The 27,942-nt window shown below is 40.1% G+C and overlaps 1 protein-coding gene and 1 pseudogene across 2 annotated transcripts; one reads left to right on the top strand and one right to left on the bottom strand.

Annotated features, from left to right (window-relative positions):
* The first annotated feature begins 13 nt into the window (after positions 1-13).
* Positions 14-27,318, top strand: FAM124B (family with sequence similarity 124 member B). Of its 2 annotated transcripts, none has more exons than XR_005218785.1 (2): positions 14-267; positions 24,216-24,328. XR_005218785.1 is itself a non-coding variant. In XM_037849423.1 (2 exons), the coding sequence occupies exons 1-2, from the start codon at positions 4,904-4,906 to the stop codon at positions 24,870-24,872; spliced, it is 1,389 nt and encodes a 462-aa protein (XP_037705351.1). In that variant the 5' UTR covers positions 4,442-4,903; the 3' UTR covers positions 24,873-27,318. The 2 variants fall into 2 exon arrangements, 1 of the variants encoding a protein (XP_037705351.1); XM_037849423.1 differs by lacking the exon at positions 14-267 and adding an exon at positions 4,442-5,635 and having other exon boundaries at positions 24,216-27,318.
* On the bottom strand, positions 19,177-24,053 carry LOC119544519 (annotated as a pseudogene).
* Positions 27,319-27,942: the final 624 nt, after the last annotated feature.

The following is a 27,942-nucleotide window of genomic DNA, read 5'->3' as shown; positions in this document are numbered from 1 at the left end:
AAGACCACAGCACAGAATCAGGAGGAAACACACCTTCTTTGTTTGCACCTGTGAAAATGCAGGGTATCAGCACACAGGCTGCTGCTGGAGTGCATTGTCCTGGAAAAGGGGGAAACAGATGGCAGTTTAATAGGAACCTGATAGCATTGTTTTGGGTTGAGCAGGGGGTATCCTCTGGGAACTGGGAGAGAAGCTTTCGACCAAGAGCCACAATAGCTTGGAGAAGGAGCTTGCTTGGCTACTTCCTGCCTCTCCACCTCTGCCCTGGTAAGAGCTCAAACGGGGAGGGAGTGCGCAGGACTCCATTGTTTGCTGTTGCTGTGACTGCCAAAACTTCTCGCAGAAGCCAGGAGTTGCAACCCAAGGGTATAGACCTTTGGTGTGTGTGTGTGTCTGTGTGTGTGTGTGTTGGGGGACAAACAGAGATGGGGAAATCACTGAAGCAGAAATGCCTAGGAGAGGGGATATGCATGTTAACCAAAAAGTCCTCAAGCACAGGGCATGAATTTTGTGTTAGAACTCCAAGAATAATCCCCACTCCTTGTATCTTCCTTTTCCCTTTTTTTTTTTTTTTTTTTTTTCTTTTGTGCTGGCTATGTGTCCTGAACTTAAACAGCTCTTACCTGAATAAATACAGCTGTTGCACATTGCTCTTCTGAGGAGTGGTGGGGAGGCACAGTCTAAAATCCAGAAATCCAGGCTCTGTCCCAATCCATCTGAGTGACCTTGGGAAAATAGCCTAACTTCTCTGGGATTCTTATCCCCTAAGAGAGGCCAAGATTCATCCGCTCTATTATGCAGGTCCCAGGCCATAGGCTGTTGTCAGGGGTTAAAAAATAAGCACGACCTGGTCCCTTTCCCACACACTTTTCTCCAGTTATTGCCTCAAGTTCTACAACGCTCAGCTGCTTGAGTGCAGCTGAATATCAGGCCAAGTGTCAGAGTTAAGGTTGTTTCAGGAACAAGGAAAATAGAGGCTGATGGCCTTGAGACCTGCTAGGTGACAGCTTCTTCTTTTGAGCTTGAGAAAGTAGGGTGGAGTAAGTCACAAAGTTTATCCTAAATGGTCTGCCCAGGCAGTGTGATGTCCTGAAATCCCTGTAACCTAAGGCACGCACACCCAAGCAGACTCAGGAGATGTGAGCATCCTGGGCATCACTTAAACGTCACTTGCCCCTTAAACCAGATGCTCCCAGGGTCCTGTCCTCTTCCCTCTCCTATCCTCACTGTATATTCTCTTTCTGGTAATTGCATCCGTTTCCATGGTTACCTAAACACCAGTGGTTCCCTAGTCTAATCCATAGTCTTGGGCCTGCACCCTCCTCTAAGCTGTATGTTAAACTCCGACTGGACATCTCCACTCTGCTGTCCTAATGGCATCTGCACGCAAGGTTTCCCTTTCCCCCTCACCCCTGAATTCTCCTTTTCTCTGGTATTCCTTATTTGGTCCCTGAGAGCCTTGCCCAGGCATCTGTAAGTATCACTCTGGGAGGCCTCCTGGACTCATCACTGCTGCTTTCTGCCCACATCCGACCTGCTGACTTTCCAGATATCACTCCCGTCCACGTCTTCCTCAAGGCGTTCCTTCTCTTTTCCAAGTCAACTCTTCTGTGGATCTGTTCTCGTTAGAATCAAATCCAAACCCTTTACCGTGATGTGTGAGGCCCTCCCCTGACCGGGTGCCTGCCCACCTTTCCGGCCTCTTCCCTCATCCCCCCTCCACCATCTGGAACTTCTTGCGGTTGTGCCAATGGGTCAGTTTCCTATTCCCTTCCCCAGATGACTTTCCCGTCAGCTTTCTCTCCCTAGAATCCCTCTCCTTCCCCACATCTGCTCACCCCATTCCTTCTTGCTTTTCGCTAGTTCAAGTAGATCTTTCCCCTCTTCCTCACAGCTTCCTTGGCCCTCTCATCTGGCCAGTGGCAGCTCCCAGAGATTCCCATGGCATCTCGCAGTGAGTGATCTTTACAGTGGCACCGATGGTACAATTTAAGGTGTTCCTCTCCAAAGGAGGGACACGGTGATTATCTATTCTCTGCTCCTGGCAAAGTGCCTGGCTTTCAACATGTTGCATACGTCAATAGATTGTATAAACTAAAGAGAGAAAAGAAAAGTCTTCTTGAGTTGGGAGTGGGATCTCGGGGTATGAATTTGTTCCACCCCATTTATGAGACTTGCAGCAGGGACAAATCCCTGAGCACTTCCTTGGGTTCCACCAAATCCTCATGACTAGCCGAGTTCTTAGACTTCCCTGCGCTGCCTGTCACCAGCTCCTCTGCCCTGCTGTGAGGAGTCAGGTACTTGGCTGCCTTCCAGGGGCTGGTGACTGACAGCTAAAACCTGGGCATCTTTACTAAGTTTAAGAAAAATAAGGGAGAGGATCGAGTGTCACCTGTCCACTCCCTGGGAGCCTAGGCTGACGACTTTCCTTAGCATTTTCATCTGTGTGTTCAGCAGAAGCCATGTGCAAGCATAAAGAGCACCATGGAATGCAGTCGAGAATCAGGCCGTGGTGGTGGGTGAGGGGGTGACAGCGAGTGGAGGCCATCACTCAGAGGGTCAATATTTCAGCTAGTACGTGGGGAGACACTTGCAGAGGCAGCCAGTCAAAAACGAGACTGGGGGTTCCCTGCCCATCCATCCCCAACCCACCCCCAATTCCTTGGCACTTGACTGCCATCAGATTAATGAAATCTTTTCAGTCCTGACAGAAATGACAATCCTGATGTGGAAAAGTATGTTTTCCTATTTGAATGGGAGATTAAAACAACAGCATCAAGAAGCAAACCTTTTCCTATGGAAGGACTTAGACATTTGCCTTAAACAAAATGTTGTAGCTTAATATCTTTGTCTCAGGGGTACAATTTTTCTCTTCCTCAGAGTTTTAGAGTTATTTCCAGAACTGCAAAATGTGTTTCAAAACCCATGGTTTTGTAGAAAGTGCTAGAATATAGTCAGCTTTGTAGGTGGGTGGAAAGGGGAAAGGAGCGAGGCTTCACACTAAGTGATAAGAAAGTTACTGCCTTCAAATGTCAACATGAGCCATAAATTAAAATGAGTTAAAAAATAAAAAACAAACCAACTTGAGAGCTGTAATCCTTTTTAAAAAACCAACTTGAGAGCCATGATCCTTTTAAAAAAATCCTTTTAATCCTTTTAATGATCTTTGGAAAGTTTAAGCAAAATGTATTTAATTATTGAGTTTGTGATAGTTATTTTAAAAGGATTACTCTATAAACTATTTATTTGTTTCCAAGGCAAAAAGTATAGGAATTATGGAACTGAAATGGTTAAAATTGTAGGTTAGATTTAGAAAGTAAATATGAATAGAAATGATTCCTTTCCATGGATAATAATTTTGACTTTGAATTTGGTTATTATACTATTAAAGGAATAATATATAAAATAAAAGTTAGGGGTAAGTAATATTTTTATTACAAAAGTGCTTTTTAATTTATAAAAAATAAAATCACAGTGTTCTGTAATAGTAATAAAATGCTTATTTTAAGAAGAATTATGTTCAGAAAAATATGCTTGTCCTCACCTTTTTAGCAGCTCAACTCTCAGGGTAGCAAATGATTTTCAAACTGATATTTAGAGCATGTTTATGTGTTGTGGGCAGTGTTTAGAGCTCGAAGACATTCCTGTTGGAGATTATTTAATAAGTTAAAGATTCAACAGAACACAAAGCTTCTAGTAAATATGTGCCCTCATTTGGAACTTGCTTCACCACCTTTCTTTAACCTCAGGGAGAAAATCCAGGGCAGCTGTCCAGACCCCAGAGAAATTCACACAGGGATTTCTCAATTCCTGGTTTTAAACCTTCGCTGAGGCACTTGCTAGCTATGAGAACTTGGGCAAATTACTTAGCTTTTCTGTGTCTCAATTTTGTCACCAGTAATTTGGGGATGAAAGTCTCCCCTTCTTAGGATTTTTTGGAAGATGAGATGAATTCATATCAGGTTTCAGGAGTTTATGCCTGTACTTAGTAGATCCTCGATAAATACAAGCAATTATTGTTGTTCTTATTATTACACTGGAAAACTTTCTTTCAGAAGACTCTGATGAATAAATACGGGGAGATTCAGTTTTTCAATGTTCTTTCTTTTAGTCCACTCAGACTTCGCAATAGAGCAAATAATTTTCAGTGAACCTTCAAAATCATTTATATAAAATACCTTCTTTCAATGACCTAACATAAAATGTTTGAAAACAAAACAAAAACAAAAGACAAAGAGGTGAAGGGGAAAAAAAAAAAAAAACAAAAAAAAAAACCCCCAAAAAACCTGGCAAGAGAGCAAGTTTGGAGAATTGTTTTAAATAAGTCATTTTACATAGGTACCCTAACAGGCTACTGTAAACACGCAGAGATGCAAGTAGGAAATCAGAACCCATTGTGTGGGTTGATAAAATGGATATCTTTTCAACTAACCAGATTGCTATCAGCCTAACAGAGCAGTTTCATGTTCTGTTTTTGAGTGGTCATTTCCTTTACTGAGTGCCTGTAAGAACCACCCACTTGGATGTTTCTCAGGATTATAGGTTTTTAGGTCAAACAGAAACCATGGGGGATGCCTGAAAAAGCAAAACACAAGCAGCTCCGTTCTGCAGGAGCTGGATGACGTCAACCTGACTGCCTTTGTGTGCAGCCCAAGCCGCTGTGCCCAGGCTGTGCAAGTTTCCCACACTGTGCATCCAGGGGCACAAGCAACCAGGAGCATGCGTTAGTCTGGTTAATAGCTTTGCTCCTAAGTCGCTGCTGCAGCTGAAGGTTTTCTGGTGGCTGAAGTCTTCACATGAGAACCAAACATGGCCTTGCTTGCTCCTTCATGGATTTCGGAAGCTTGAATAGTGGGCACTCGATGCTTTCTTTTTTCTGTTGTTGTCCTCTGGCAGTTCCACAATGGATGAGAGACAAGAGCCTCTGGCCATGACTGTACATCTCCTTGCCAACTCAGGGCATGGCTCGCTCCTGCAGCAAACTCTGGACCGGCTCCTGGATTGCATTTGCCCAGAGGTTCGTCTCTTTCTGGTGTCAGAGCGGGTCAGTCCAGTGAGATACTATGAAAAGTACCACCCCAGGCGGTCCCGGTTCCCGGGGATGTCTGTTCTGCTCTTCCTGCACGAGACCCTGGGAGAGGAGCGGATATTTCGTGTTCTTGACTCCCTACAGCGTTCGCCTTGGCAGTACTACCCCACCCAGAACACACAGGGAAGACTGTGCCCGTACATCCTTGCCAATCAGGATTTCTACAGTCTGGACAACCAGATGCCTGTCTGGGGAGTGCGGCAGGTGCACTGTAGCACCGAGGTCCTGAGGGTGACGCTCTACTGCAGTTTTGATAACTATGAGGACTCCATCAGACTCTACGAGATGATCTTGCAGAAAGAAGCCACCTTGCAAAAGAGCAACTTCTGTTTCTTTGTGCTCTACTCCACTGAGGGCTTTGCTTTGCAGCTCTCTCTGAAGCAGCTGCCCCTTGGGGTGTCGGTGGACCTGAAAGAGTCTTCGGTGCTACAGTTCAAGGTTCAAGAGATTGGCCAGTTGGTGCCTCTGCTACCCAATCCGTGCATCCCCATCAGCAGCACCAGATGGCAAACTCAGGATTATGACGGCAACAAAATTCTGCTGCAGGTATTTTTGTTTTGCCTCTCTGAAATTGCAGAAGCACACGAAACTGTGTAATTTTACATCTGGGAAGTAAATGAAGAGATCATTTAATCTAGTGGTTCTCAACCTTGGTTACATATTAAAATCCTCTGGGGAGCTTTAAAAAAATCCCATGCCATGGCCATATGCCAGGCCAGTTAGATCAGACTCTCTGGGGGTGGCCCAAGACTGGGTATTTTTTTTTTTTAACTCTTTGCATAATTTGAATATGTACTGGAGTTCAGAGTCTCTGACCTTATAAAGTCCCCTCATCTGACAGATAAGGAAGTTCAGCCTTAGTGAGCTCCTGGCTTACATAAATAGTTTGCAGGAGAATCAGACAATGTCCTGTTTCTCAGATTTTTTTTTTTTTTTTACCATGCCAATCAACTAGACCCAAATATTGTTCCTATATTTTTGGGTTCAAGAATATCATAAGCTCTTTCCATCTGACCTAAGGAAGTTTACATTTGGAGATGTGAAATTGGAGTCCTGTTGACTTAATTTTTTAAGCAACTTTTATCACTGTCAAATTTTACCCCAAATCAAGTTAGATGGTTAAATCTCCTCCAAAAGAAAATCTTGAGGTGAAAGCCTTCTTTTGTAACCTCCCTGTTAATGCCCAAAACCCAAGATGGCTGCCATGTGTCATCTCTTCTGGTGTGTTATGTGATAGTCGAGCCTGGCCACTTGGTGTCTGTGTGACCTTGGGCCTCAGTGTCTTCATTAGCACAGTGAGGGTGATAATAGTATCTTCCTAAACGTTTGGTATCCACAGTAAATGACTTAATACTTAGAAAGTTCTTAGCATGGTACACAGAAGTCAACTTTAACTATTATTGTTCCTGTTCTTCCCTTTACTAAGTACCTTGAATTAATTACTTTATTTAATCCTGTTAACATAGGACGTCACTATTTTCCCATTTTGCAGACAAGAAAACCAAGGCATAGAGGGGTTCAGTTACTTTCCCAAGATGCACCTAGGATGTCTGTCGGGCTCCAAAGCTCCTGGTTTTAACATTGTACTCTAGAGCTCTGTGGGTGTGAAAGAGAGTGTACATGTGAGCAGACAGGGAGATGTACATGAGATTCACAGCAAAATATGCAGTGGATTCTGTCCCTGAGAAAGAGTCAGAAACCCCTTTAAGGCATATTGGACAAAGTAAAAACAGGCTCTGAGATGAGCTGCCTTTCCTTTTGGCTGATTTTGTTATCGACTTTGACGTTTTAGTTAAGTAAAATATGAACCATATAAAGTCTATATTAAATGATTTCTAAATTATTTGCCTTCTTGGTTACATACCATAGACAGGACCTATTTCTGTTAGTTGTCTGTTATAGGACCCACTAATTTCCAAGGCATCTAATTCTCCATCAGTCTTAGTTAATCTCCAGAACTTAAAACCAACCTCACTGTCAAACAGGAATTTAATAAGTGTATTCAGCAGGGGGCACATTTTAATCGTTCCTATTGTAGAGGCTAACTGGCATTTTTACTCCTGAATCACAGCTACTGACTGGTAGTTACTTTGGAAAGTTGAATCAACTTTGGGGAGCACAGAATAGTTTTATTTATTTTTTGACAAAGGAAAAAGTCTGTATGCAATATACAAATAGCCAAATCCATCTTTGGAGTCTAGCTACCCTACAAGGACAGAATACAGGAAGAGAGCATTATTCCCTCATCTCAAAGATGCCCCTCTTTGAGACACCTTTGACACACTCTTTGAGACACTCTTTGAGACACACCTTTGAGACACTCTTTGAGACACCTTTGAGAAACCTTTGCCCCTCGAGACACCACTGGCTTCCTGGTGTCTTGGGGAACTCTCCAAACTTCAGTACTTCTATTTCCCCACACCAAAGCACTAACCTTTGTCCCCTCCCATCAATGAGCCTTGACTTTTTTTTTAAATATATTTTTTATTACGAAATTTAACATAGATACATGATAATGATAACTTTCAAAGTATGATTTAACAAATTTTTAGAAAGCAAATTTCAAGGAATATTATGGGTTACAGTTCCACAATTTCAGTTATTTCCTTATTGTGAAATATAAGATACATACAGAAAGGTGATAACTTACAAAGTACAATTTAACAAGTAGCTATAGAGCAAATTTCAAAGAATGTTATGGGTTACAGTTCTACCATTAGAGTTATTTCCTTCTAGCTATTCTAATATCCTAGAATCTAAAAAAATTTTTTCTAAAGATTCAGTATTTGTAATCCTTTGTTAAATCCTATCTTGTCTGTTGCTACCCCTTCCTCTCGTTTAATCACTTTCTCAATCTCCAGGAGTATCTAGGCACTGACCACCCTAACTTGCTGAGCCTTGACTTTTGCAAACAAAATGGGAGATTGTCTTCTGGAAACTTTGGCTTCAGGCCCCATATGCTTAAAGCTCTCAAGGAAAGCCTATAAAAAGTTGGCTACCTTCTTAGAATGGAGTGAAAATTTCAGGCTAGAAAAATCAACTCAGATTTCCTTAGGGAAGGAAAAAAGAGTGGCAGTAGGTAGTAAATGATTCAACTTTTGGAAATAAGTAGTCCAACTCTTAAACAATGTGCCCAGGAGCTCTGCCCTCACTGTCTTGGTTCTGTCCCCAGACAGGCTTCCCCCTTGTGGTCACCACTTGACTGTCAATGCTTGACAGATTATATTCTTCACAGTGGTCCAACAAAATTTCTGGATCCAACTTGCATCAGATTCTTTTCTCTAAATCATTCCTGCAGCTGGGAGGATTGGATGGTGTAGGTTTCCTTAGTTTTGAGGCAAAGGCCCTGCCCCTAGATTCTGAGTGGGGTCAGACTCTCCTGTGAGATTCACGGGGGAGGAAGAGGGTTCCCAATGAGGACCAGAGAGGAGGAATGAATCCAGGGTGGCCCCAAATGACTAATGCTCACCCCAAAGAAGAAGACAGTACCTACCGAAGGGAGAACCATAACCACAGATGAACCACTCCACAAACAATTCGTCCACAGAACCCGATGGAGTGTGTTTGTGTACAAGGGAGCAGGGAGGTGCTAGACCCAGTGGGGCTTCCCAGAGGAAAGGTTCCTGGGCTGGACTGAGCTGGATGGCCCAGAAAGAATTAGCTCCATGGAGAAGCGAGACAGTGGGTGAAAGAGGCGAGACTGGGTGAAAGTGTGTGGTGCATTTCCCCAGCAGGCAAGTTCAGAGCACTGCCTGAGGCTCCGTGTGGCTGGAGGGAAGGGAGGTATGTTAGGGGAAGAAGCTGGGCAGATGGGCAGAGGCCAGTTCTCAGGAACCCGGCCAACCATTGGAATGAAAGCGCCATGAGGGCAGAGTCTTTCTGCATTTACTCTTGAATCCTCAGTGCCTAGAACAGTGTCTGGCACATGGTAGTCAAATACCAGTTTGTTTCAATGACCAAAAGCCTTGCTAAGTAGCTTCTGTTGTATCCTTAGTATAATGAGCAGTCATTGGTGGAGACTATGAATGGCATTGAAGTGAATAATTTGTGTTTTGAGGAGCAAATGAGAGAATATAGATGGAAGTGCTTTGTAGAGTAGAAACTGTAGGGCGACCCACGCAGTCATTGCGCGTGTGCGTTAGAAGGCTGCTGGCTGTCTTTCCGAACACACAAGACAAACAATACTCTTTCTGTATGACTTCTTGTCATTGCAGATTGATGCCTCTCAGAGCCAAAAGCTATTACTTTTTAAATATATTTATTGCATCTTTATAAAATTGCAGAGAAAAAATAAACAGAGGGATACAAGTGCTGGAGAAAACATGGAGAAAGGGATGTCCCTAATTACTGTTGGTGGGGAAGTAGAATGGTACAGCCCATCTGGATGGAAGTGTGGTGGTTCCACAGGAAGCTAAGTATGGGGTTGCCATATGGTCCTATAACCTCATTATTGGGTATATATTTGGAAGATCTTGGACATTTGCACACTGGTGTTTATAGTACCAGTATTTACAATTTGCAATGGGTGGAGGTGCCCTAAGGGTACATCGACTGGTGAACAGAATGGTGAACTGTGGTGTATGCTTACAATAGAATAGTGAGCAACTGCAAGAAGGAATAAATTTGTGAGATATGCAACTAGGTGAATGGATCTTGAGGACAGCATTTTGAGTGAAGTACGCCAGAAACAAAAAGACAAACATTATAATATTTCACTAAAATGGACTAACTATAATGTGTAAACTCTTGAGAATTGAACCTTAGAGCACAGGTTACTGGGGGAATGCTTATTGTAAAAGTCCCTAGATTGTAAGCTCTTACAGCAGTCACATCTGTTCCTGAGTTGTAATGGTTATCTCTAAATTCTGAGATGCTGAGCTCTCTGTGTATAACCTGGTCGGTCTCTGAAACTTTGGCTATCTGTGTGACACCTTAAACTCAGAGCTAGAGCTCGGCAACTATAAATGTCAGTATTAGTGCATACAGCAACTGTTAAAGAACCTGAAAAAGAGTTCAGACTTCAGTTAGAGATACGAATGAAGCAGATCTGGTTAGGACTAAGGCAAATCAAGCCAAAGGGTAAAGGACGATATTGACTGTATTTTAAAGCTTCAACTTCTATGTGAGACCAAGGGAAGAGATATTTATTTGGTGCAGGATCTATATTTTCTATAGCACAGTAAATAATTTAACTTGTATGGTCAGTTTATTCAAGCACCATAATTACATGGAACTTTGAAAAGGAAGTGAGATCTGGTAGGTTTGAACAGGTTAGTGAGAAATCCCAATACATCCCAAAGTAATTTGGGCAGACAATAAAAATGTATTTGCAGGGCCCCCCTGAGGAGCTGGGGAAAAATGCGGAAATATTAAACTTCCCCACCTGGGTTATTATTGGTATTCTCACAAACATTGAGGACTACCAATTTAGTAGGCCAAGCCCTCAATCTTGGGACTTGACCTTATGAAACTTGTTACTGCAAAGGAGAGGCTAAGCCTTCTTATAATTGTGCTGTCTCCCCAGGGAACCTCTTTTTTGCTAAGATGTGGTCTCTCTCTCTCTAAGCCCTCTTGGCAGGTAAATTCACTGCCCTCCACCCCTATGTGGGACTGACTCCCAGGGGTGTCAATCTCTCTGGCAATGCAAGACATGACTCCTGGGGATGAGCCTGGACCTGGCATCATGGGAACGAGAAAATCTTTCTTGACTGAAAGGAGGGAGAAAAATGAAACAAAATAAAGTTTCAGTGGCTGAGAGATTTCAAATGGAATCTAGAGATCACTCAGGAGGTTACTCTTTGCACTATATAGATATTCCTTTTTAGTTTTTAGTATATTGGAATAACTAGGAGGAAATACCTGAAACTGTCAAACTGCAACCTAGTATCCTTGATTCTTGAAGATAATTGTATAATTATGTAGCTTACATGGTATGACTTTGTGATTGTGAAAACCTTGTGACTCACACTCCCTTTATCCAGTGTATGAACAGATGAGTAGAAAAATGGGGACAAAAAGTAAATAAAAAATAGGGTGGGATGGGGGATGGAATGTTTTGGGTGTTCCTTTTTACTTTAATTTTTATTCACCTTTTTGTCTTTTTTTTTGGAGTAATGAAAATGTTTAGAAATTGATTGTGGTGGCGAATGTCCAACTATATGATGGTACTGTGAACAATTAATTGTACACTGTGGGTGATTGTATGGTAAGTGAATATATCTCAATAAAACTGAATTTAGAAAACACACAAAAATATTTATTGGGGAACATATAAATAACACAGAATTTCCCTTTTTAACAATTTTAAAGTGCACAATTCATTGTTTTTAATTACGGTCACAATGTTGTGCTGCCATCACCAGCAGCCATTACCAGAACTTTTTCATTACCCCTAACAGAAACTCTGTACCCATTAAGCAATAAATCCTTGCCTCCCATGCCTCTTAGGATATATGTTTTTGATAAGAGCATTGGGTATATAGTAGACGTTCAGTGAGTGATTGAAGTATGAATAAATGAGCAAGTATGTCAATGTTTATTCATTCACCAAATATTTATAAAGTGCCTGTTATGGGCCAGGAAATGTTCCTGGCTTTCTTCTCCTTTTGGTAGGTTTAATCCTGTGTTTTCAATTCTTATTGGGCGCAAAAATATAGTCGATTTATCTACCCTCTCCCCATTTTAGCAGCCCCTCTTCTTTCTCCTTGTGCCTTTTCCACTGGTGGTAGTGATGGTGTCGTGTGTTTGGGGCAAGTAGGATAGGTGATGATGCCCTACTCTTTCTTTAAACTTTTTGAAATTTAAACCCTGCCCTTGATCAAATAAACTATTTTGTCCAATGAACCAACACACAGTATCTCTATTTGGCTACTACTGGTTCTCGGCTTTCCATATCTGGACCACACTGTCCAAAGTTGCATTCTTTGATTTTTTATAGATTTTTTTTCCAATTCACAATACTTATGGTCCCTCTTCCTCAGTTCACCTGCAGTCATAATCTTTTGGCACCTCTGACTTGGGCAATCCAAGTATTGAATCCACACATTTGGGGTCAGGCTTCTGGCAGATTCTGAATTCCAGTATAGAATTAGTGACCTTATCATTCTGTTTGATGTTTAAAAGGGACACTTTATAAATTAAAAGGTAAATTCTTCCTGGAAGCCAACTGAAATGCCCCAGCAAGGTCAGTATTTCATAACCATGTGTGTGTTTCATAACCATCCCTTTTGTGATGGTTCAGTTCATGTGTCCACTTGGCTAGCATATGGTGTCCTGTTGTTTGGTCAAGTAAGTACTGGCCTGATTGTTACTGTGAGGATATTTCATGGATTTAAATCGTCAGTAAGTTGATTGCATCTATGGCTGAGTACATCTACAATCAACAAAAGAGATTGTCTTCAGCAATGAGAGAAGTTTCATTCAATCAGTTGAAGGCCTTAAAGGGAGAACTGATCATTTCAGCAGTCAGAAAGAAGAATTTCTATTGCTATTTTTGCCAGCAAACTTCTCCTGGGGAATTCACTGAAACTTTCATCTGAGTTCCCAACTTGTAGCTTGCCCTTCAATTTGGAATTTGTGTTTACCAATCCCCAGAGTCATGTGAGCCAATTCCCATAATAAATCCCTTAATATTTACGTGTGTGTGTGTGTGTGTGTGTGTGGATAGATAGATAGACAGATAGATAGATGATAGGTAGGTAGATAGATGATAAATAGATATCCTGTTGGTTCGTTTCTCTGGAGAACCCTGACTAACCTATCTTTGTTAACCTTTGGGTAGGTATTCTGTGCCAGTATCACAATGCCCTTGACAATCTAATGAAGAGCTGGATGCTTCTACAAGGGCCTGCAAGACCAGGGGGCCTGTGGTAAATGCTAGAGCAAGGGTGCAGCTGCACACTTTGAGTGTTGGGAAGGGAAAAAGACATCTCTAGGCCACCACCCCTGCTTCCCTCCCTGCCCTCCAACTTCTGCAGCTCTGTTCGCCCTTCTCCTGTTTGCCTAGGGTTTGAATCATTGCTTATTTCAAAGTCTCCTTTTTATAGAATCCTCACATTCAGTCAGTCCCCAAGACCTTTCCAATTTTCCTTTGGTGTCATTTCTTCTTCCCACTTTCCTTCTTTAAGCCCACATAATATCCAATGTGGATTATTATTACGGCATTCTAACTCCTCTCCCTGACTCTAGTTATTCTGCTTTACACTGCACATAGCTGTCAGAATAAATTTGTAAATGACTGCTGGATTTTTGTTCCTTCTCAGCTCAATAGCAAAAGCCTTGCAAATAAAGTTAAAACTCCCTTGCCTGGCTTTCAAGCCACTGTATAATCAGGCCCCACCTAATAGCTGCCTCTGCTCCCTTATTCTTTGGTCATTCTAAGCTATGTACCCTTCTTTCTTTCCATAAGTCTATTCTCACACCTGCTTCCGTGTATTAGCTGGGCTGCTTGTCCAAGAATGTCTTTCCTTTCCTCTTCACTTATCCACCATTTAAGCCTCAGCTCAAATTGCACTTCTTCTGGGAAATTGCCTCTGAAGCTTAAGGGCACATTAACTTCCGCTCCTTAATAACTAGAACATTTTACACATATGTCTTTGTAACATGCAAGTGATGATGCATTTTCCTATACTTGTACTATATAATTCCAGACTCTATGACTCACCATCTCTTTTTAGTATTTCATTGTAAATATTTATTTCTGTAGAGCTCCAGGCAGACAGTTGCTTCTGAAAATATTTGTTGATTAATTGAATGCCTGTTTTTAAAACATGGATATGCTCTCCTATATCATTTTCCAGAACCTAATTTGGTATAAGCAAGTATGTGTTTCCTTTTATTTCCCCCATAAATATTTAGCTGTGTGCATCTTTATGTTCTGCATTAGCCATATAAAATAGAAGAACAGTCTTTCAGGATGTTAGTAATTTATTTTCTTCTCCTCTAATGTTTATTGAGGACTCTGCCTTCTCACTCACACTCCATTCCATCTTCCTCCTCTCTTTCCTCATTTGGTTCCCATCCTTCCTCCATCCCCTCCCCCCACCCCTTCCTCCAACATCCCACAAAGCCACACACAGCCACACACACACACACACACACACACACACACACACTTACTCCTGCACTCTCACTCAATACTTTTATTTAAGCTGCACTGAAAGAATACTTCTGGAAGTTGCTCAGAAGTTTTCTGTTGCAACAGAATAGCAGTTTGACATCAATAGTTTTGGCCAATCAATTAAAATGAACACCTTTCAAAAGATCAACTACTTGGAAAAGGCTGGTTTCAACTCATAAGAAACCAAGTCTGGCATTTGTTTCCATGCAGTCTTTTTTTCAATGTAGGAGAAATCCTTTTTTTCGCTATCTTCTTGACATTACTTTTACTAATAAACAGTATTATTTTCCTTTCATGATGGCAGTCTGTCCCTTACTAACAGTAATTTTTTCAGTGACTTACTTTCTCATGTTTTCAAGTGTTTAGCATCATGCTTGATCTTCCTATTCATCATGATACTTGCTAACGTTCCCTGAACTTGAAAGAACCTAGTTCTCAATTTGTAACATTTTACAAATATTTCTTAGAAAGATGCACTCTTAATGATCAGAATTCCTTCAAATGCATTTCAATTTAGTGTTTGGCAAGAGGAGCTTTGCTTCTCCCAAGGGATTCATCTCAATCACTCAGCATTAGTTTCTGCTGGAAATTCTTCATTCCAGCCGCATGACATTAATACCACTGTGCTTCTGTTTGCCATATGGTGTAAGGAGCTTAGACTTCTCGTTAAAAAAGTTGACATTTTTCCTTTCTTAGAAAGACTGCAGAAATGCCCATCCATAATGATAAAAGATACATTGAATTTTTTTGATAATGTCTAACTGATATAAAATAACCAGGACCTAATTTATAGATGTTATATTTCCATACACTTTTATGTACAAAAGTTATATTTTGTTAGATGTTGAGCTTTATTTTTTCATCCAACAGACATTTAATGAGTTTACCGTGTGTGAGGCACTGTGCTAGGTAGTAGAGATGCACTGATAAAGAGGTACAGAATCCCTGCTCCTCTAGAGAAGAGTTGGAGAATTAATCAGGCAAGTACAATACAATGTGGTAAATACTATGATATGGGCAGTACAGGCTGCTATGAGAGCTAGTAATAATACTAATGATGATGATAATAAGATGATAAGAAAACAATGTATAGCACTTACTATTCCCAGGCAATGTTATCACCAAATCCTTACGCCATCCTTATGACATTGGTACTTTTATTATTTTCTTTTACAGATGAGTAAACTGAGGCAGGCCAATACTTAGGGGGCACCTAATTCAGATGTGGTGGTATTGGTAAGGCTTTCAAGAGGAAATGATGTGTAAGCTTGGAGGTGAAGATGAGTAGTAGTTTTTGGGAAAAAGGGTTAGAGGAGGCACATCTCAGAGAAAGTAATATATACTGGCATTTGGGAAAAGAAAATCATGTTCAAAGAATTAAACAAAGTTCAATTTGGGCATGTGGAGGCTGAAAGGTAGAAAGTGGTGAATTATCAGGCTGGCATAAGAAGGGGCAGACATGAAGAGTGCAGCAGGCCCCACTAAAGAGCTTGGTTTTATCTTAAGAAGATGAGGAAGCAATTGAAGCAAGAGGGTAACATGACCAAATCTGTGTTGTCACTGCTTCTCTTGCAGTGGAGTGGAAACAGATTAGAGGGAGGTAGAGTATCCATGGGGAGTCCAGTTAGAAGACTGTTGCAGTAGTCTGGAGGAGAGATGATAAAGGTCTGCCCTAGGGTTGATGGAAGTGGGAATGGAGAGACAGAAGATCTGAGAGATCTTTGGGAGTCAGAGTCCATAGTACTGGTGATTGTACATGGGGGATGAAGAAGGGAAGATGATGCCCTTTCTTGAGCAACATGATGGCTAATGATGCCGTCTTTTAATGCAGGGAAAAAAGGAAGTGGAACAGATTTGGTGTGAGGAGAGAGATGCGTTCAGTTATGGACATGCTGAGTTTGAAGAGCCTATAGGACCTCCAGGTGTTGATGCTTGGAAGGCAATTGTTGAGGTTGGAATGAAGCTTAGGAGACAGAGCTGAGCTGTAGCTATCCTTGTGGGAGCCTTTGTCATTTAGATGTAATTGAAGGCATGAATGTAAGTTACCTTGGGAGAGTGTGTAGAGTAAGAAGAGAAGAGAGTTGGGGTTAGCACTGAAGTATTATGACTTTAAATGAACTGACAGAGAAAGAGGCTCCTTCAGTGGAAACCAGAAAAGGGTGGATGGAAAAGAAGGAGTAACACCAGAAAAATGTGTTGACATGACGGCCAAAGGAGAAGACTTCAAATGTAAAGAGAAAGATCAGCTTTGTAAAATTCTAACAAGCACTGAAGTAAAATTAATGACAAGGAGGATGGTTGTAGATGATATTGGCAAGAGCAATATCAGTGGAGTGGTAGGAAGGAAGATCAATATAGTGGGTCGTGGAAAAAGAGGGAAATTATTAGGAAAAATGAGTAGAAAAATTTATAAAGAGGTTTGACTATGAAAGGAAGGAGAGAGAGAGTTGAAAGGGGGCAAAAGGTTGAAGGAATGTGTTTTTCAAGATAAGAGACGTGAGCAGGTTTAATTGCTGTTGGAAAGGAACTAGTAAAAAGAGAGATTAAGAGAGAGAATATTTATCTAGGGCACAGGTCAGCAAGATATGCCTGGGAGCTAAGTGAGGTTTCTCTATTTTTATTTATTTGTTGAAGATTTGGTTTTTTAAAGCAGATGTACATTTACAGAAAAATTATGCAGAAAGTACAGAGTTACCATTTGTCCCCCTCTTACACACAGTTTTCCCTATTATTAACATTTTGCATAAATGTGCTAACTTTGCTACAATTGATAAAATTATATATTATAATTATGCTATTAACTTTACCCACTGTTTACATTAGGGTTCACTCTTTGAACTTTGTACAGTTCTATGGGATTGTGTGTGTGTGTGTGTGTGTGTGTGTGTGTGTGTGTGTGTGTGTGTGGTGACTTCTATAAAACCTAAGATTTTCCTTTTTATCCCTTTTCAAATATACAATTCAGTGGTGTTAATTACATTCAGAAAGTTGTGCCTCTATCACCATCATCCATTGCCAAAACTTTTCCATCATCCCAAACAGAAACTTCCTATGAATTAAACATTTTTATTTCCCACCCAGCCCCTGGTAACCTAGTTACCATGGTTTTGGCTATACAGGGCCACTTACCTTTTCATATGAATTTGATTATTGGCATTTCCATTTCTGCAAAGAAGTCTATTGGAATTTTGAGTGAATTGCATTGAATCCGTGTATCTCTTTGGGTAGAATTGACATCTTAACAATATTTAGCTTTGCAATCCATGAACCATGAATGTCCTTCCATTTATTTAGGTCTTCTTTTATTTCTTTCAGCAATGTTTTGTAGTTTTCTGTGTACAAGTCCTTTATATCCTTGATTAAATTCATTCCCCAGATATTTGATTCTTTTAGTAGCTAATGTAAATGGAAATTTTTTCTTGAGTTCTTCTTTGGATTGTTCATTACTAGTGTGTAGAAACACCATTGATACTTGCATGTTGATCTTGTACCCCACCAATTTGCTGAATTCACTTATTAGCTCTAGGAGCTTTGTTGTGGATTTTTCAGGATTTTATGTCTGTAGGATCATGTACAAATAGGAAACTTTCCACTTCTTCCTTTCCAATTTGGATGTCTTATTTATTTCTCTTGCCTAATTGCTCTAGCTAGAACTTCCAGTACAATGTTGAAGAACAGTGGTGACAGTGGCCATCCTTGTCTTGCTCCTGATCTTAGGGGGAAGGCTTTCAGACTTTCACCATTGAGTACGCTGATGTTAGTTGTGGGTTTTTCTTGTATAGCCTTTATCATGTTAAGAACATTTCCTTCTGTTTCTAATTTTCTGAGTGTTTTTATCAGGAAGGGGTGCTGAATTTTGTCAAATGCATTTTCTGCACCAGTTAAAAAGACCATGTGTTTTTTCCTTTGTTCTTTTAGTGTGGTGTATTGCATTAATTAATTTTATTATATTGAACCATCTTTTTTTTTTTTTGAGAATCCAAAGGTTTCCATACTTTAATTTTTTAATATAATATACAGAACCACAATACTATTTCAATTTCACATTATGGGGAGATCATATTCCAATATGTTTGGATTTGACAAGTTGCTGTTACAATACTGAGAAATTTCATGAAAAAGATATTTTGGAAAATCAAATCTCTTTTAGTTACATTAGCCAGCGCATTAATGGTAACTTGTTTAAAAATGCAGTCTTTTGGACTTAAAAGTATTACAAAAGGATAATCCAGATTATACAGATATACTTTCTGAATTACTCAAATTCATTCCATTTTGAATGCAGAAGGTAAATGTTTATACATTAGGACATTTTATGAGACCACTTCTCCTTCACACTTACCTGAAAAAGTCCAAAAGCGAAACCAACACTTTCCTAAAGATCTAGCTATTTCTAGAATGCAGTAATGTAAGCCTAAAAGAATTGGAACTAAATTATCACTGATAATAACAATTTTCACCCCAACACGTTTCCTAAAGAGACAAAAAAAAAAACAAAAACAAAAACAGAATATGGATTTCCCATATTGAACTTAACATAATAGAATCCCATGCATTCTGGCTTTAATAAACCTCAAATCTTCCCAGTAGGAATCACCAATACAACAAGGTGCTATATACAATTATCCCAGTGAGATGTACATTTAGAGTCATGATATGTTCAACACAGTAGTGCCATAACAAAGTTTTTCTGCAGATACTAATGCTAAGAAAGGCCACAGGGGACAATGCCAGATGCCATGTACACAGCAGATTGCAAGTACTTCTGAAGTTTAGAGGAGACCACGAGTTTCAACTTTTCTTTTTGGCAACAGAAAAACAAAAACATTTAGAGAAACCTAAGAGTAGAAATATATAATTCCACTGTCAATAATGTTGTTTTTCAGATATTATTTCCTTAAACGGGCAAAATAGCTTAAATTTAGAGAGATTGAACCAGATCAGGATATGAAAGATCTTCCTTGCTTTCTCAAAGAAATGTGCTAGGATTAGAACGGTTCTGGTATCTGTAGGTCACCAAATGCCCAGGATCTCCGTAAAACTGAAGAAGAGACCAATGCTAGCAACAAATCTCAAACCTCTCCAGCATATTCTCCTATTATCGGAATACACAGTAAGCAAGAGCGACCACTTTCAGCACAGCTAGCCAGACAGGTGTCATTTGGGTTAAAACTTCGGAACCCACAGCAGTTTAAATTTCTCTGGATGTCATTTCAAGCACTTGCTGCATTGTTCCAGCCAGCTTCGAGAAGCTGACCCTGTTGCTCCTGGTTCAGGGCTAAACAAGCACAGGATACAGAAAACTGCGCAATAAATACAAGTAAGAGAATAATCATGTAACAAAAATAGCAACACCTGATGGTGTTTTACAGCTCCAATCAGCCCCACTAATGCAATCAGGAGAAAGAAAATGCCCACTTCAATGACCACGCTGACTACCCGGAGACTGGAAATCAGCAGAAGCCAATGCCCCGTGCAGCGATTCCAATTAGCAACAGACTAACCAGCGAGTAGAGTAGGTTGGGGGCGCACAGGCAGTTCTTGGAACACGCGAAACCTCCGCAACCATCTTGGAGCGTGCAGTTCCCGGCAGGCAGCTGCAGGTAAATTCCGCTCCTGCGAAGCCTCCCTGGCAGCCCTTTATCCTTAGCCTTTAGGGCCTGGCCCAGGCGGAGCAGGGGCGCGGCCACGGTGGGGGGCGCCGGCTGACGGCGGTGGCTGGGGCCGCAGTGCCCCGCGCGCCTACGGCGGCTCCCGAACCACTCGTGCCTAGTTGGGATAAATCTCACTTGATCACAGTATATAAATTTTTTAATGTGCTTTTGAATTCAGGTATTTTGTTCAGGATTTTTGCGTCTGTATTCATGAGAGATGTTGGTCTGTAATTTTCTTTTCTTGGGATACCTTTATCAGCCTTCGGTGCTAGGTTGAGTTGGGAAGTGTTCCGTCCTCTTCAACTTTTTGGAGGAGTTTGAGCAGTATTAGAGCTAGTTCTTCTTTGAATTATTTGGTGAATTCACCAGTGAAGCTGTTGGTTCTGGGCTTTCTTTGTTGGGAGGTTTTTGGTTACTGATTCAATCTCTTTACTTGTTCGTCTGTTGAGATCTTCTTGAATCAGTGTAGGTAGTTTGTGTGCTTCTAGGAATTTGTTTCATCGAGGTAATCTAATTTGTTGGCACACAATTGTTCACAGTAACCTCTTATAATCCTTTTTATTTCTGTGAGGTTGATAGTGATGTTCCCCCCTTTCATTCCTGTTTGGAGTTATTTGCAGCTTCCTTTTTTTTTCTTTCCCTTTGGCAGTCCAGCTAAAGGTTTGTCTATTTTATTGATCTTTTCAAAGAACCAACTTTTGGTTTCGTTGATTCTATTTGTATTTTTATTCCCTATTCATTTATCTCTGTTCTAATCTTTGTTATTTCTTCCTTTTGTTTGCTTTGGGTTTAGTTTCTCTTCTTTTTCTAGCTCATCCAAATCCAAGCTTAGGTCTCTGACTTTGAGCTCTTTCTTCTTTTTAAAATGTAAGCATTCAGAATTATAAATTTCTCTCCGAGTGCCACCTTAGCTGTGTCCCATAAGTTTTGATATGTTACATTTTTTGTTTTCATTCATCAGAAGATAGTTCCTGATTTCTCTTGGAATTTCTTCTTTGACCCATTGATTGTTTAAGAGTGTGTTGTTTAGCTTCCCTTTATTTGTGGATTTTCAAGGTCTCTCTCTGTTATTGATTTCTAGCTTCATTCATTGTGGTCAGAGAAGACATTTGTATAATTTCAATCTTTTAAAATTTATTGAGCCTTGTTTTATGGCCTAATATATGGTCTGTGCTGAAGAAAGATCCAGGTGCACTTGAGAAGACTATGTAGTCTGCTGGTTTGGGGTGCAGCGTTCTCTATATGTCTGTTAGGACTAGTTCATTTATAGTATTGTTAAAGTTCTCCAATTTTAATTGATCTGTCTAGACGTTCTATCCATTGATGAAATGTTCTATCATTGATGAAAGTGGTGTACTGAAGTCTCCAACAATTGTAGAGGTGTCTATTTCTCCCTTCAGTTTTGCCAATGTCTGCCACATGTATTTTGGAGCAGTGTGGTTAGCTACATAAATGTTTATGATTGTTATTTCTTCTTGGTGGATTGACCTTTTTATTACTGTATTAGTGTCTTTCTTTGTCTCTTGTAACAATTTTTGACTTAAAGTCTGTTTTGTCCGATATTAGTATAGCTACCCCAGCTCTCTTTTGGTTACTATTTGCAAGGAATATTTTTTCCCCATCATTTCACTTTCAACCTATTTGTGTCTTTGGGTCTAAGGTGAGTCTTTTGTAAACAATGTATAATTGGATCATGCATTTTATCCATTCTGCCAATCTGTGTCTTTTGATTGGAGTGTTTAATCCATTTACATTCAGTGTTATTATTGATAAGTCTGGACTTACTTCAGCCATTTGTCCTTTGTTTCTTCTATGTCACATCCTTTTTGTCCCTCTTTTCCTTTATTTCAGACTTCTTTGTGTATGGTTTATCTTTTGGTATATACTTGACTGATGCCTTTCCCATTTACATTTCTGTATATATTCTATATATTTTCTTTTTGGTTATTTTAGGGTTTTTATTAAACAACCTAAGTCTTTAACTTGCTAGTTAAAAAAATACCAACTAACTTCAGTAGCATACACAGTCTCTGCTCTTATTTCTTTCCATTTCCTTTCTTTATGTTGTTGTTGTCCCACATCACTTTTTTATATATTGCATGTCCATAACATGGGAATGTGATTATTTCTTATTCAATTGTATTCTAAATCTTACAGGAAATAAAGAGTAGTGTTACATACAGGGATACCATACCATACCATGAATTCATCCATGTAATTACCTTTACTGGATATCTTCACTTCTTCATACTGCTCCAAGCTACTATCTCCTGGCCTTTCCTTTCAACCTGAAGAATGCCTGTTAGCATTTCTTGTAGGTCAGGTCTCTTAGTGATGAACTCTTACGGTTTTTATCTGTGAATGTCCTAAACTCTCCCTCATTTTTGAAGGACGGTTTTTCCAGGTAAAGAATTTTTGATTGGTAGTTTTCTCTTTCAGTACCTTAAATATGCAATCCTGCTGCCTTCTTGCCTTCATGGTTTCTGATGAACATTTGACACAGTTTTATTGAGGATCCCTTGTAAGTGATGAATTGCTTTTCTCTTCCTGCTTTTAGAACCCTGTCCTTATCTTTGGCATTTGACATTTTAATTAGTATGTGTTTTGGAGTAGGTCTATAAGGGTTTATCCCTTTTGGAGTTAGTTGCACTTCTTGGCTATGTCATCATGGTCAGCAACCACGGCAGGAGGTGCTTGGGGCAGAGTGCTGCCCCTGTGTGTCTCTTATTGAACTGTGCAGGACAGATCATGGGGGAGGGGTCTACAGTGGTGGGTCCACCTGCTCTTCTACTTCTTTTTTTTGATGTGTGTTTTCTTCCTCCTTTGATCCAGCATTTGTCTTTCTCCAGTCTCTATTGTCTTCCAGATTTCCAAGCAAGTTGAATCTGCCCTTTTATTTAGCTACCTCTAAGGGGAAACTTTCCTGGGGATGTCTTACTCCACCATCTTGATCTCTATATGTAAATGGTTGAAGGAAGAAACAAGTATATTTTGTGTCAACTGAAAATTATTTGAGATTTCAATTTAAGGGTTCGGAAATAAAGTTTTATTAAAAGAGAGCTACACTTTTGCATTTACATGTTTACTGTGGCTGCTTTAGGGCACAGTTCAGCAGTAGTGATAAAAACCATACAGCCTATGTGGTCTCAGATATTTACTGTATGGTACTTTACAGAAAATATATGCGGGTTTCGAATCTAAAGAAATTAATGGAAGTCCCTGGTGCTTTGTTTATTTGGCAGATCGGTATAGCCACCTCATCCTTTCCATAAGAGAGAGAACACTGAGAGGAGAATGCATGTGTGTATGATATACCCAAATAAATGCTATGTATATGGTGATTTAGTCATTTCTGGGTCTGCTTCCTCAATATCCTGATTTCTGCCTTCTTACCTTGTGAGACAAACATGCACTGTTCATTTTGATATTTGATTAAGTGGTGGGCCAGGTGGGGTTGGTCCTGGATAATGATTTCCAATGGCCGCTGAAGAGACACTAGGAATGTAACAATATAGAGAAAACTGTCTTTTCCAGAAATCCTTTTAGGGAGAGTGCTGTATGAAGGGTAGGGTTTGAGACTCCCAAGAGTCCAATGATGGAATATGGGTCACTGAATTCCATTCTGAGGAGGGACAGTGTAATTAACTGCAGAGTGGGGGTTGCTGGGTGGGGTCTGTAACTTCGGCACCAGAGTGGAATTGCTAGGGATTAAAGCCCCTGAGCCCTGACAGAAGCAATTCCCCTTTTCTGTTTTCCCACACCAATACTAGCTTTCTTCTCTAAATAACTGGTGCCCAAGGATTTAAAGAATGCTAGCTTAAAAGGTGCCAAATTATTGGAGTGCCCAAATGTCTTGGAATAGCTTTTGAGGTATTCATTATTATCATGATCTGAGAGGAAGGCCACAAACTTTGAAAGATTGAATTCTTATTCCAACCCTTATCTTCACTAAAATCACATTTGGGGAGGCTTTTAGTTTCATTTTTCCAAGGTTGGTAAGTAATGATGTATTCAAACATCAAGTGAGGTCATCAAATAATATTTATGAACATCTTTGTGAGTATCATTTGAACAAATCCATATAACAGAATTGTGTTGTTTTCAAGTGGTCACTTGATTACCAAGTCTTGCCCTTGCTTTTGGGAGTCCAAGATAGAGACATTTGGTGCTGATGCTGATTTATATGCCTCATGGTTAGGTTGTACTTACCAATTCTGCTCAATGCAATCAACTCTTTTGAAAGTTTACTTTGGGGCACAGCATAGTAGAGAGTGAATAAGATCCTAACTAAATCCTTGGCACTTAGTTTATGAAAACATGTGTTTCATTTATTCCTCCTTTCCTTGTCCCATAGGTCCAGATGAATCCAGGACTTGGTGCTAGGAATGGTGAGTTTTCCTCACTGAATGGCACTTCTGGGGCCGACATGCTTCTCCAGGGCTCCAGGCTAGTCCCTGTCTCTGCAAAGAGGACCCTAGAACCAAGGAGCTGGAGGAGCGGGGTCAGGAGGTCCAAGGTGGGTTCTCTGGAGCTTCCTGAACCCAGTGGAAGCCTGATGTCAGACGGCTCTAGTGGCTCTTTGTGGGACAGCCCTGACTGGTCATCCCGGGCCAGCAGCCCAGCTACAGGTGCCCAGCTGCATCTGCCTTCTCCCCTCCTCACATCTGCGGCCAGAATGGAGGTCTTCAACCAAAGGAACAGCTTTCAGAAACTTGAGGCAGAGACAAATGTTGACACAGGGTTCACTGTGGTCAATCCTGAACCCAGGCAATCTTCTCTGAGGAGATTTCCCAGGGATTTGCAGAAAAGCCTGCCTCCACCCTGCTTGCCAGCTTCCTCCGTAGTGGAGGCTGCCTCCAAAAACAATGGAGTCTTTGAGGAAAGGATCCATCCTTTGTCACTTGGTGGCCAAAGGGACCTTGATGCAAGGAAGATAATCTCAAAATGTCCTCTTCATCTACCAGTTCCAGGGGAAGAAAAAGAAGGGGAAGAAGAAGAATTCTTTATATAGTATAAAACATGTGGTTTTCCAAAACACATGATCAGATACAATTTTCTAGAAATGGAGAAGTGGCCCACAATAGGATGGTTTTTTGTTCATCCAAGTGCTACCCGAGACACAGAACTGTACTGTTTTTATTTCAACTGTTAAAAGACTAAAGGTGCTGTGAGTGGTTGTTTATTGCCATCACAGTTGTAAGGGACCACAGCTAACACATAAGGAAAAGCCTAACACCTTGTATTCCCTGGAGATGTACTAACCCAGCTTGGTGTGTCGAGTTCAGCATCTCTCAGGATAATTGCATTTTATGCAAATGATCATATTGTTTTGCAACACTCATTAGTGTATGTAATTTGGTTTTCTTTTTACTTGCGTTGCATAGCTCATTCCCCTGCCTAGCACTATATATTTATTCTTTAGTGCTTTTTAATTTTGATGTGGCCTCTTTTGGAAACTAGGTCCTGTTCACCATATACTCTCTTGTGATTTTGCCTTTAAAGTTGTTTGCATTTGGAACAAGTTAAAATGCAAAGTGCCTTGAAAATTACAAACTTTTTTTTTTCCTGTTAAATGAGCAGAAACACTGGAAGCTAGAAAATCTGGTTAGAAATGAAAACTGGGCTCTAGGGTTTTCCTGTGCCTCCATTTCTCATCTGTTTCTGCACTACCCCAGAGGGGCCTGTGGTTTGTGAGAAGATTGCAGGCTGATTGGATGATTTGAACTCTCCACCGAGGACAGCAGGAGGTTTGGATTATTGCAATCACTGGAGCAGGACGTGGGTTCTTCTGGTCATATTTGATTTCTCAAATTCCTTTGAAATAGTCATTCATTCATTAATTTATATACTCATTTATTCATTCAACAAATATTTATCGAATGCATAGTTTTGAATAAGTCATTGCGCATGTGACACATATTTATCCTGTGACCATTGAGCCCCAAAATTGTTTATGGTTTTGCCGCCATGATAAATCTATTCTACCAACTCTTAGAAAGAAATCCAAGCTTATTCCTCTAGAAACCTTCCATGATTGACTCCCACACTTGCAGCACAAGGTATAATATGCATTCATAACCCAAAGATGGATACTGGGCATATTATGAATTGCAATTATAATCATAATGGTCAAATTCTTGGTTGCCCATATGCTGATATTTTTGGCTGGGTCTGTTACACACATTTAAAAATCTGAAGGCTATGTGTTTCAGATAATTTGCAGGGTTATTGGACTCCATGAACTTCAGTCCCTAGGAAAGATGTTGCATCGGAGTATAGGTGCTGATTAGCTGGACTGTTTGAAGACCTGGATATTTACTACACCCAATTGGAGAGAAGGTTGAGTCCTAGCCTACAGATGATTTCTGGGGCCATGGGACTAGGTTAAAAGTCTGTGTCACTCCCCAGCTAACAGAATAGAAATAGAGGAGAGTTGCAAATGGACAAAGACAGGAAGAATAAATTGAATGTTTTTTTGTCCTTACTATGTCAATATATTCTCATTGCCATTTTATTTCTATCTCTGGGTTAAACTTAGATCTTAGAAAATGTAATGCAGAATTTAATATGGTTTTCTTCAATAAGAGATAAAAAATTAGCCTTAAGCCAATCTATTGAGTTGCTTTGAAAAGCACAGCAGGATGAACTTGGGAAGTTTCCTTCCCACTTCTTTTGAGATGATCTGAATTTCTTCAACATAATACATGGGTAAGAATATAAGTACATGGAAATCACGAAGAACATTGAGAAATTTAAAGGAGTACCTTACAAAACTGACTTGAGAATAATACATTCCTAAAAGATCACCTACTTTATCCTTTAACTCAACAGTTATCAGTTTACAACATGATGGGATGAAAATACCAGTGGATTGGGTAGGAGAGGCCTAGATTTTGGTCTCAGCTTCTAAAATTACTATTTCTGTGACCTTGAATGTGCCAGTGTCTTCAATTCTCTGATGCCTTATCTACCATAACAAAAGGTTGTTCTGAGAATCAGAAGTATGTATATGAAAGCATTTGGATATTGTTAAGCACTATACATGTATGAGGCTGTGTTAATATTACAAATAGTCCTTCAGATTCATGTTTTAAAAATGTCATGGTAACCAAAGATTTTTTTTTGAAAACAAGTTTTAGTAAAATCAGTGATACAGTAACAACAACAAACACCAACCCAACTCTCTAAGATTGTTACTTTGTTTGCCGTTTGTTTATGTTCATCCCTCTCAGAGAAAAATTATGTATAAGCAAATAACCCAATATATAGTGGTTTAAAAGAGATTGTGCACAACAGAGACAACTATCAAATAGTTATCCAATTTTTCAAATGTCAGACTCTAATTAACTAATTATACTTGGTTTCTTAAAGGGTAAAATTTATCACCTTTTAAATTTGAAGGACTTCTGATAATTAGAATATTTTGTTTTCTTTATAAACATATTAAAAATTGGTTGTATTGCTGTTTGGCTATTTTTAACCTTACTATTAGTATTTCACACATTTTGCAAACACTGTTTAGAAATTCCTAAGCACTAATAGAGGTGGTAACTTCAGAAACTTTTGAAAATATTTGTCCTTTATTGGAAGTAAGGGTGGTGGTGGTGGGTGATTAGGGGAGTGAGGAGAAAAGGGGAAGAGTGGGAAGAGATGAGAGACAGACCCACCTCAATTACAAAGGGAAATGGAAGTGGCACCTCAGTAGCAATCTTCCATCAAGCTCTGTCACATCCCTGCCAGTCTGCTCTGCCCACCCCCTTATCCATGGAAGAGGCACTGAAGGCCAGGAGAAGGATGGAGAAGTGTGGCGAGAGGCGAAAGGCCCCTTTCTTTTTGCCCAGGAAAAATGGAGAAAGGGGAAGAAAACATAAATGGTGAAATGGAGACACCTCATTTTCTATTGATTGAAAATTATTGTTTCATCTCAGTTTTATAAAAAATTATTCAGAAATTCCAGAAATAACTTAATGCTGCCTGCCTTGATCTTCTCTAAGCCCTCCTGTATTGTGCTTTTTGCCCTTCTTTTCCTTTCTTTTTCTTCTTTCCTTCCTTCCTGTCCCCCTCCATTTCTATTCTTTTCC

This window comes from Choloepus didactylus, chromosome 9, assembly GCF_015220235.1.
Source record: "Choloepus didactylus isolate mChoDid1 chromosome 9, mChoDid1.pri, whole genome shotgun sequence".
Classification (NCBI taxonomy): Eukaryota; Metazoa; Chordata; class Mammalia; order Pilosa; family Megalonychidae; genus Choloepus; species Choloepus didactylus.
This window is presented reverse-complemented; position numbering and strand designations above follow the sequence as displayed.